Below are 10,490 nucleotides of genomic sequence, written 5' to 3' on the forward strand. Positions count from 1 at the left end.
CCAGAGGATATGTAGGAGCCTCTTAATTATATTAGGTAGTGTCTTGGTATATTATTCATCACTTTGCATTTCTGTAATATTTCTTTATTATTGAAATTCTGAGCCTTGAATTTAATCATTTTGAACTAACCTGTGGTTCAGCTTATATATATATATATATAAAATAACCCTTAAAATTTCATTCCCACTAACTTATGTCATCAAATCTACCAAATACCTTAAACTAAGACTTTAAGAAACCATATGGCATTAATTAGGTCTCTTTCTTTTAACTTTTTATTTTCTTCAGTCACCATGAAAAGGGCAGATGATAGATATCCTGCCTCTCAGAAACTATTTGCAGAGCTGGGCAGTGTTTTTAGAAAAGGGTATATATTTCAGCTACAGAAATGTCAGTTCCTCAGTATCTCTGCTTGTATGTTCACTATGTTTTGTTCATGTGTCTCTTCTTGGTGGTGGTCAGCAAATCTGCGTATCTTAACCTATATATATATTTTTTTCAAAGCTTAGTGCTTATATTTTATATAAAAAAAACATAAACCTCACATTTAAAATGACAACTCAGCTACCCAGAACACAAAATAGATTAAATAAGTTTTGAGTATTAAATTTTGTATGTCCTATTAATAACTAGCATAGTTCCTTAGTTTCTCACCAGAGCCTCTTTATCCTCAGGATAAACAGTCTACCTTATCATAAATCTTTGTAACCCAGAGAAAGTCAGAAATAATGAAGCAGATAAACATTTAGTTAGCCACAAGAGTATGAACTACCTGACAGTCTGACAACCAGAGAGGAGAAAGGGAGGAAAACATAACCAGATGGAACTTTCAGAAAAGAAAAAGCCATCTCTAACCATTTTGTATAGGGATTTATAGCCTCAGAGGGCTTTGTTATGTAAGAAAGCCCCAGGTTATCAATAATAGGTTAGTTTTAGGATGACATGGAGTAGTATAATCCATTTTTATTTTTATTTTATTTTTAAAGATTTTATTTATTTATTTATCAGAGAGAGCGCACAAGCAGGGGGAGTGGGAGAGGGAGAAGTAGGCTCCCCGCTGAGCAGGGAACCCCATGTGGGTCTCGATCCCAGGACCCTGGGATCATGACCTGAGCTGAAGGCAGACGCTTAACTGACTGAGACACCCAGGCGTCCCCTTTAATCCATTTTTAGATACAGGTCCATCAAAATTGACTAAAATATTTTAATGTTTATTTTTTTATTTTTTATTTTTTTAAAGATTTTATTTATTTGACAGAGACACAGTGAGAGAGGGAACACAAGCAGGGGGAGTGGGAGAGGGAGAAGTAGGCTTCCCTCGGAGCAGGGAGCCCGATGCGGGGCTCGATCCCAGGACCTTGGGATCCTGACCTGAGCCGAAGGCAGACGCTTAACGACTGAGCCACCCAGGCACCCCAAAAAATATTTTAATGTTTAATAGACATAATTTAATTATCAGGAAATTTTATTCAATGTGGAATCCTTCATTCTGCCAACCAGATATGATAATTGAGGTGTCAGTGTATAGAATTTCTCAGCTTGCACCCCCTTTTGCCAATGTAAAAGAATTTTCTGATCAAATCTTACCAGAAACATTAGAGTAAGATGGTGGTTTAGTTTGAACTTTGAACTTCATGATTATCTTTCATATATTTTAAGAAATAAATTAAGCTTTCCTCTTTTTAGGCAAAATCCAACGGTAGCATGCTGATTAAAGACCAAAATTGTTTGTGTTCTTTTAAATTCAGTATATATTTCAAAGAACATCGTAATCCCTTATAAAGCTCAATCTTTGTGAATAAGGTAAATACTTGTATGTATTTACTTTCGACGTATTGAAAGATGTGTTTGGTATGCTTTGTAGATTTTTTTGTACCAGGCAATTTATCTTTTCCCATAGTCATAGATATCAAATATATCAAATATTTAAGGCAAACTTTTGGAGAGTGAATTAAGTTTAATCCAGTTGTGTTAGAACTAGAAACCAGAGGTAACACAATTAGTTGTAATGGAAAATAACAGTAAATTATGACACATAGTATGCTTCATTTATATCATTTAAAATCTCTGCATCCCTTTAATTATAATTAATGGTAGTGGGAATTACAGTTGTAAATTTTGAGTAATTGAATGCTCTGTGCATTTGAAATGTGTTCAGGTTTCTGCACATTTGATTTTTTAAAGAGGTTTAAAATATTAGGGATAAGCACTAAACTTACCATTCTGTGCTGTTTCTCTTTAACTACAGACCCTGCTACATGGAAAAACTCAAGACACCTTTCTAAAGGTTTCCTTTATCCATTTGTTTTTGGCCCTTCTTTTTCTAGTCTGCCTGCATGTGTGCTTCTGTACCCTTACAGGCTGTGTGCGTTATTTTTCTTCCATTTTTATTTGCCTATCCACATTGATTGATTGCAGGTGGTTCTCGTTACCTCTTGGCATTGCATCAGAATGCAGGCTTCTTTTGGTGGTGAATGTAATTTATTTTTATTTTTAAAAACATGCTTGTTAAGCCAGGCCTCTTGTATATGATAAGGTAAATTAAAAACACCCCTTTGGTATGTAGTACTTGCTTCTGTGAGTTCTGTTCACCTAGATTACTCCAGTCCTCCCATGAGACTTCTTGGAAGAAGGTACTAAGCTTCAAGTAGGTGAGCATTTTACTCGCAAAAAGGATCCAGTTTTATTTACCTTATTTCCACCAAAGAATCGAATCCCTTTTTCTTCAATATTTATTTGAATATCTTTTAGTCATTTTTGTTTTGATTTCAGTGGCTGATAGGCATTATTCATAAACTCGGTCATGAAGATATTTAAAACTCTGAATTTGGCGAAAGCAGAATAGCTGTGCTTAGGAAAGGCAGTTAGGTTACCTTTGTACAATTAAACATGTCTAGTTTCTCGGAGAAAACGAACAAAACTTGCTCGCCAAGATTTAGACCACTTGAAACAGTGCCTACAGTGAATATATTTTCCTTTTTTTCAGCAAGTGCAGGAAGAACAGACCTATTACGGGAAACTTCATGGAGAGTAGCAACTCCGTACAATAGTTATGCTAGGGTCTGTCCGTCCTGCCCTCCTCCCCAACACACACTCATTTCATTTCTTTCCAACCTTCACTTCCAAAGGGGGAAAATCACTTCCCCTTGAAAGTGCATATAAATCACAGAATGCACTACTGAGGGAGCTCTTTAAAGGAACAGCACATTGTGGCTTATAGGTAGTCAGTAGGAAACCAAATTAAAAAAAAAAAAAAAATGGATTTAATAGCTGTTTCGTTCACATACTGCAAATTTTTACCTTGAGGTATATGTGTAAATCTATTATATGTGCTTTTTGTGTTACTCAGTAGGATTCTTAGTTTTTCTTCTTTTAGCCATTTGCTTGAGTTACTTTCATTATATAAACTGCTTTATGTGTAAGATATTTAAAAACAAAGCATATACTTCTGCTATGATATAATTACATACAAAATATGAAGAGAAGTGAACAATTTTATTTGTAGAATCTAGATTTCAAATCTAGATTTCAAAAGGAAGACCTGTGAATAACTGAAAATAGTCACTTCTTGAAATATAGGATACAATTTTTAAATATAATTTAGTAGATCTTAAAGTACTGCTTGTCAGTGGCAAAATTAGAAACAAATGATACTATGTTGCCTTTTTGAATCCCTAAGATAAAAAGATAATTCCCATAGTTCCCAATAAACGGAGTTTTTCTTTTTCAGGGGTTGAAGCAGAAGAATGGGGTAAATTTCTTCACACCAAAAATAAGGTAATCAATCACACAAGAATATTATGAAGAAATAACATGTTGAAAAATTTTTTTGTACAAGTATTTGATAATTTAGTTTATCATTGGCGGTGTGGTATGTTACCTTGAAGCAACTGTTCCTTATAAAATAATCTTATCTTAGTAACATTTCTAACCATAGCAGTTTATTTGGAAAACACATTAAGTTGAGCTTTATTGTAATTTGGAAATTAACTGTTGTGGAATCAGGCAGCTTTGAAAAACTCATATAGAACTCCTTGGCTCAGAAAATATCTCTATGTTAGAATTCACTAATCTGTGAAGCAGATCCATAGACATTTTTGAAATTTATTAACCCCTCAGTTAAAAACTTGATCTTACTATGAGTGTTGTGCTTTTTGTTTCAATAATTTTTAGCTTTACACGGATTTTGATGAAATTCGACAAGAAATTGAAAATGAAACAGAAAGGATTTCAGGAAATAATAAGGTAGGCATCTTTTAGAGCTGGAACATATAAACATCAGTAAATGTAGCATTGAGAGTATTCTGTATGTAATGTATGATGGGCATTGTAAATTCATAGTCCTAGTATTGAAAACTAATGGAGATTTTCACAAATATATAAAAACTTTACTTAAAATCCCATTTCTTTCTTAGAGCTTTTATATGCTATTAGATATTTCATTTAGATGTTTATTCTTGATCTTGTGATGTACATACCACTTGTATAATTTTTCTATTTAATACTGCTACAATAAGTTACCTTCATCTGATGGATTGACTGTACTCTAACTCAAGAGGCATTATGTAACTTCTGAGATTTTTGAAGACCTCTCTTTCTTACACCTGAGTGAGGCTAGATTTACTTATGAAAGCAAAGAGAGGTTGTTTCAGTGAAAATAAAAACTAATGTTAACTGTTCTCCTGTTTTCTAATATTGTGAGAATTTGAAGTCAATTAGGTGTCCAAGATGCCATTAATCTTGACACCAGGCACTATCACTGCTTCCCATAAATGCTTCTGCTTTCTCTCCTTTGTTTACTCTTGCTACCTTTCTCTCTGTTCCCTTCCTTTTTAAAAAAAATTTTTAAACCTCCATTCTTGTATTATCCAGAGGCCGTTTAATCCCACAGGTTGGCCCTAACGCAGTACTAATATTCAACAAGCATTCATTGAGCCCTTTATTTCTGCCAGGTGCTCTGCTGGAAAGGTCCTGACAAAAAGGCATTTTGGGAGCCATATTAGTTCTTTGTGCCTAGTCAGGATATTTAGCTCTCTGACCAACTGAGCTTTGTTCATTATTGGACTGGTAACCTTTGCTGCTGCTACCATACTTCCTTGAATTTCTAATTAATCGTGTTGTATAGAAGAGGTAGAAAAAGTGGCAAGGAGCTAGGTTAGCTTGTCCTCAGTCCTGTAATTGTATCAGGGATAATTTTGACTTTGGGGATGTTATTAATCATAATACCAGTCTGAATTCTCTCCTCCTGCATCGCCATGGAGTTACTGAACTTAGGAATTGGTGGTAATTTTACATAGGGCTAGAATTTAGAGTGGCTGTGACTAGTGTTTCAGAAAGGAAAGTTTTAGTTACACTAAACTGAATGTCATGAAAGATTGAGTCTGTATACCAACAAGATGTTTAATTTATGGTGGGGATGTGATATACTTACCTAGCAGGTTTTCTTACCCACAGCGTCCAAAGGATGAGAAGTCCCCTACCCCCAAATCTGTGAAAAGTCTCTCCTTTCTTAAGACATGTTTGTAATGAAGTAAATGATACTTTGATCTTATGTAAGTAATTTTGTATGTATAAATATCTAAATGATTTCATATGCCTAACATAAAGCCCTGAAGGATTTAAAATATCTGTGAGATTGAAATTGTAAAGGCATTTGAGCAAAGCTTTGTATTGGACATGATAAGGGAATGCCTGAGAAGTACACAACCTAGGTGGGTATGCTGAATGTCAGCGTAGGACTCTGGAACATTGGTGTATTTGAAATAGAAAAGTAGTTTGGAGTAATCTAATATTAAACTCAGAGTAAAGGATGTTCCAAGAAAGCTTTCTGGGAAATTAGAATTTTCATTGGGTTAATGAAAGAAGATATAAGGTAGGTAAGATGGGAGGACGTTTTCAAGGATAAAGAAGGGCATGTGCAAAGATAAGTCATGCACATTTTCTGTGTGCCTTTTTACATGCAGCTGGCTCAACTTTAAAACTGGTAGAGGGCCAGTGGTGAAGAGAAGGCAACCTGGATAATAATCTCAGTCTAGGGGAGAGAAGATAGAGGTATCTCTCACTATCCAAATTCTCCCTACTTGAATTCAGGGATCTGAAGATATGGATAAATTTTCCAAGGAATCTCTTACAATATACACTTTTGCTACTTGATATTCAAAGATTAGGAACCAAGTTGATTTGGATAACTTGTTACCCCATGCATCACTCTCTACTCAAGAACCTCATAAATTTGGATAATGATACAGTTTTCTTTTGTTCAGCACTAAGTCTATTAAACATATTTAAGAAGTTTTGTCTGTTCAGAATCAAGAGAAAAGAATGTGACGTAATGCAGGGGAAATACATTTTGTATATTAACGTTATAGGATTGGATAAGATTATCACCTACTATGTGGCTCTCTGTCTTACTTGCCATGTGTTTCATCAGGGTTTGATTATTGAAATGTTCATGGTTTAATTCATGTTTAAAAGCATCTAACGTCTATCTACTTGAAATGAAGTGTACTTTAGCATTTTATATTTCACTGAAATTTTAATGTGATTTTAATATGATATTTTAAAACTTATTTTTAGGGAGTAAGCCCTGAGCCAATTCATCTTAAGATTTTTTCACCCAATGTTGTCAATCTGACACTTGTGGATTTGCCAGGAATGACCAAGGTAAAGATTAGTTGTTACTCATTGTGGATTTGGTCATGTTTGTTTTCAATTGTGGTGGTTTTTGCTTGACCTCATATGAGAATAATCACCCCCCCCCAAGTCAACTTGGTCTAGTAGCAGCATTGATATAGTTGAGCCCTCCCTTCTCCTAGAAACACTTTCTTTACTTGGCTTCCAGGATAACATACTCTGCAGATTTCTTTCTAGTCTTACTGGCCACTCCTCTGTCTCTTTAGCTGGTTTCTTATCTTCCCATTGTCTCCACAGTGAGTGCCTCGGAGCTGTTTTTAGACCTCTTGTCAGTTGGGCACACTTACCCTCCTTGATGATTTCATCCAAACTATGGCTTTTTAAATACATGAGTGTCTGTATGCTGACAGCAGGTAAACATCTCCAGACTTGTATATCCAACTATCTATTTGACATGTATGCTGAAGTGTCTAATAGGCATTTCAAACCTGATGTGTCTTATGCTGAATTTCTGACCTTATCCCTCAACCTTACTTGATCCTTCTGTAGTCTCCCCCACCTCAATAAATGGCAGCTCTCTTCTATCAGTTGTTTAGCCAAAAAGCTTGTAGTCATCCATGACACTTTTTATTCCACAGCCTACTTTCTGAGAAGATCCTTTTGGCTCTCCTTACATTTAAAATATATTCAGAATTCCATTATATCTTACAAATTTATAGCTACCATCCTGATCTAGCCACTATCCTGTCAGCTGGATTACTGCAATAACCTCCTAATAGGTCTTCCTCATAATCTGTTCTTAAGTAAGCAGCCAGCGTGATGTTATTAAGGTGAAATTAGATTGTGTCATTCCTTGGCTCAAAATCTTTCCAGTGGCTTTTCATCTCATTCACCATAAAAGCGTAAGTTCTTAAAAGAGAAAGTATCCCTGTTATTCTTCTCTTTCTGCTCCAGTTTTCTGCCCTTACTGTTCATTCTGCTGGAATATTCTTCCCCCAGATAGCTGCATATACCTCTGTTATCTCTTTCAGTTTATGTGCTTTCTCTCTTTTTTTTTAAATTTATTTAATTTTTAATTTTTAAAAAAAATATTTGTCAGAGAGAGAGCAAGCGAGCATAAGGGGGAGCAGCAGGCTTCCCGCTCTCTGCTCATTCTCTTAAATGTCATTTTCTGAATGACTTCTTCCCTCATTACTCTATTTAAAAGCATAATCCAATAATTATTTAAAAGTATAACCTTCTCTAATCATTCCCTAGCTTCTTGTTCTGCTTAATTTTTTCCATAGCTCTGCCACCACCTAGATACTATATATATGTATTTGCTTATTATCTACTTCTCATCACTAAAATATAAACTTTATGAAGTCAGGAATTTTGGTCTTTTTTTATTTTTATTTTTATTTATTTATTTTTAAAGATTTTATTTATTTATTTATTTGACACAGAGAGACACAGCGAGAGAGGGAACACAAGCAGGGGGAGTGGGAGAGGGAGAAGCAGGCTTCCCGCTGAGCAGGGAACCCGATGCGGGGCTCGATCCCAGGACCCTGAGATCATGACCTGAGCCGAAGGCAGACACTTAACCAACTGAGCCACCCAGGCGCCCCTCGGTCTTTTTTTTAATCACTACTGGGACATATCTGATGTAGAACAGCGCCTCAAATATAGTAGGCTGCCATAAGTACTTGCTAATTGAATGAACAAATGAATTTGTCTCTAGGCAGTTATCATTGACCAGTCCTTTACATGGTAAACTTTGATATTTGCAAGAGATACGTTTTGAGACTTTCACATACTACCAAATTCATATATAGCACTAGTAGTAGTATATACTTTCTTCATTTTAACTATCTGTGAATGGAGTAATACCTATATTCCGGAGATTAAATGGGGGTGGGGGAAGCTGAGTTGATTTTTATTATTAGTTCCTTGCTCATCTCTGTTCGGTTCAGGTGCCTGTAGGTGATCAACCTAAGGATATTGAGCTTCAAATCCGAGAGCTCATTCTTCGGTTCATCAGTAATCCAAATTCCATCATCCTTGCTGTCACTGCTGCTAATACAGATATGGCAACATCAGAGGCACTGAAGATTTCCAGAGAGGTAGATCCAGATGGTAAGGACGGATGTTAATATTGAATGAGATGCTTGGGTAACAGTGGTAAATCTACCCTCCAGAAAGGAATACTTATTTTTAAAAGTAATTTTTCTAGCTGTTAATACAGATTTAAAAAATAATGCAATCCTGTTTTGCTTATAAGTAGAAATAGAAATTCTGATGGAAAATAAAGTTTTAATGGGTTAGTTGCTGTATAGTCAAGGCAAGAACACTTTACGTAATGTCCATATTTGTAATGGTTGCCTAATGATTTTAAAATTGTAAGATGGGCTTTGCAAAGAGGGTTTGTTTTGTATGAATAAAATGATTTAGATTTTTGAATGGCTGACTTCAAAGAATAACTGTCATAATAGGTAATCATTGTAGATTCTTATGGTATAGTAGAAAATTGTGGTATCTACATTCCGCAGAGGTAGAATACATTTAGACAAGGCAGAGGAAATTCTTAGAAATAAAGGTAAAATCCTTTCATGAAGCATTCATAACCCCAAGGATTATGTTCATAAATCCTAATTTAGTTCATACTGTGGGTCAGTGTATGGTATTTGACTAATGCTGTGGTGTGCATCTCTTAGTATATATAAAATGGCAGCTTGTAGGCGAGTAGTTATTATTGGTGCTAATAAAGGTAGCTTTGCTCCATACAGGAGCTAATTTTTTTTTACTTGAGTATTTGGAGGTTCTGTGAGCTGTGTCATGTTTCTTTTTTCCTGCTTTGAAGAAGAATTTGAAATAAAAATTTGGTAGGAAAGGTTAATGCTATAACTGCTAATTAAAATTACCATAAACAAATTTTTTTAAAGAATTTTTTTTTTTAATTTGAAGTTTTTAAGAAATTTTTACCACACGTCATTTTAGATTAAAAGGTAAGCTCTAGGGGCACCTGGCTGGCTCAGTCAGTAGAGCATGTGACTTTTTTTTTTTAAGATTTTATTTATTTGAGAGAAAGGGAGGGAGCACTAGCTGGGGAGGGACAGAGGAAGAGGGAGAGGGACAAGTAGACTCCCCACTGAGCCTGGAGCCCTAACAAGGGGCTTGATCTCATGACCCTGAGATCACGACTTGACTGAGCCACCCAAGTGTCCCTAAAATTAGTTTTTAAAAAGTATTTGTAAGCAAAGGTTAGAAAAGCATTATCAAAATGATGACAGAGGTAATGTTGGAGGGATTATAGATGAGGATTTTTCTTGATTAATACCTAATAGCTTTATTTAATGGATCATTTTCTTTTCTTTTTTTTTTTTTTTGCATTTACCAGGTCGCAGAACCTTAGCTGTAATCACTAAACTTGACCTCATGGATGCGGGTACTGATGCCATGGATGTATTGATGGGAAGGGTTATACCAGTCAAACTTGGAATAATTGGAGTAGTTAACAGGTTAGCCATCAAGAATGGGATAAGAATTGCAGCATTCCCATTTCAAAGCAGATATGAAATTTTTTTTTCTTTTTTAAGATTTTATTTATTGGGGCGCCTGGGTGGCTCAGTCGTTAAGCATCTGCCTTCGGCCCAGGTCATGATCCCGGGGTCCTGGGATCGAGCCCCGCCTCGTGCTTCCTGCTCAGCGGGAAGCCTGCTTCTCCCTCTCCCACTCCCCCTGCTTGTATTCCCTCTCTCGCTGTGTCTCTCTCAAATAAATAAAATCTTTTTTTTTTTAACAAAATTTTTTTTAAAGATTTTATTTATTTATTTGACAGGGAGAGACACAGCGAGAGAGGGAATACAAGCAGGGGGAG

The 10,490-nt window shown here is 35.6% G+C and overlaps 1 protein-coding gene across 1 annotated transcript in view; it reads left to right on the top strand.

The window, feature by feature from the left end:
• Positions 1 to 10,490, top strand: part of DNM1L (dynamin 1 like) — a 52,175-nt gene that overhangs the window by 24,274 nt on the left and 17,411 nt on the right. Inside the window, exons 3-8 of the mRNA XM_032432702.1 lie at positions 2,250 to 2,288; positions 3,732 to 3,778; positions 4,175 to 4,246; positions 6,578 to 6,664; positions 8,587 to 8,749; positions 10,011 to 10,219. Of these exons, the coding sequence (XP_032288593.1) occupies positions 2,250 to 2,288; positions 3,732 to 3,778; positions 4,175 to 4,246; positions 6,578 to 6,664; positions 8,587 to 8,749; positions 10,011 to 10,219 (617 nt within the window). The remainder of the gene's footprint in view (positions 1 to 2,249; positions 2,289 to 3,731; positions 3,779 to 4,174; positions 4,247 to 6,577; positions 6,665 to 8,586; positions 8,750 to 10,010; positions 10,220 to 10,490) is intronic.

Source organism: Phoca vitulina, unplaced genomic scaffold, assembly GCF_004348235.1.
Source record: "Phoca vitulina isolate PV1807 unplaced genomic scaffold, GSC_HSeal_1.0 scaffold49, whole genome shotgun sequence".
NCBI classification, from domain to species: Eukaryota; Metazoa; Chordata; class Mammalia; order Carnivora; family Phocidae; genus Phoca; species Phoca vitulina.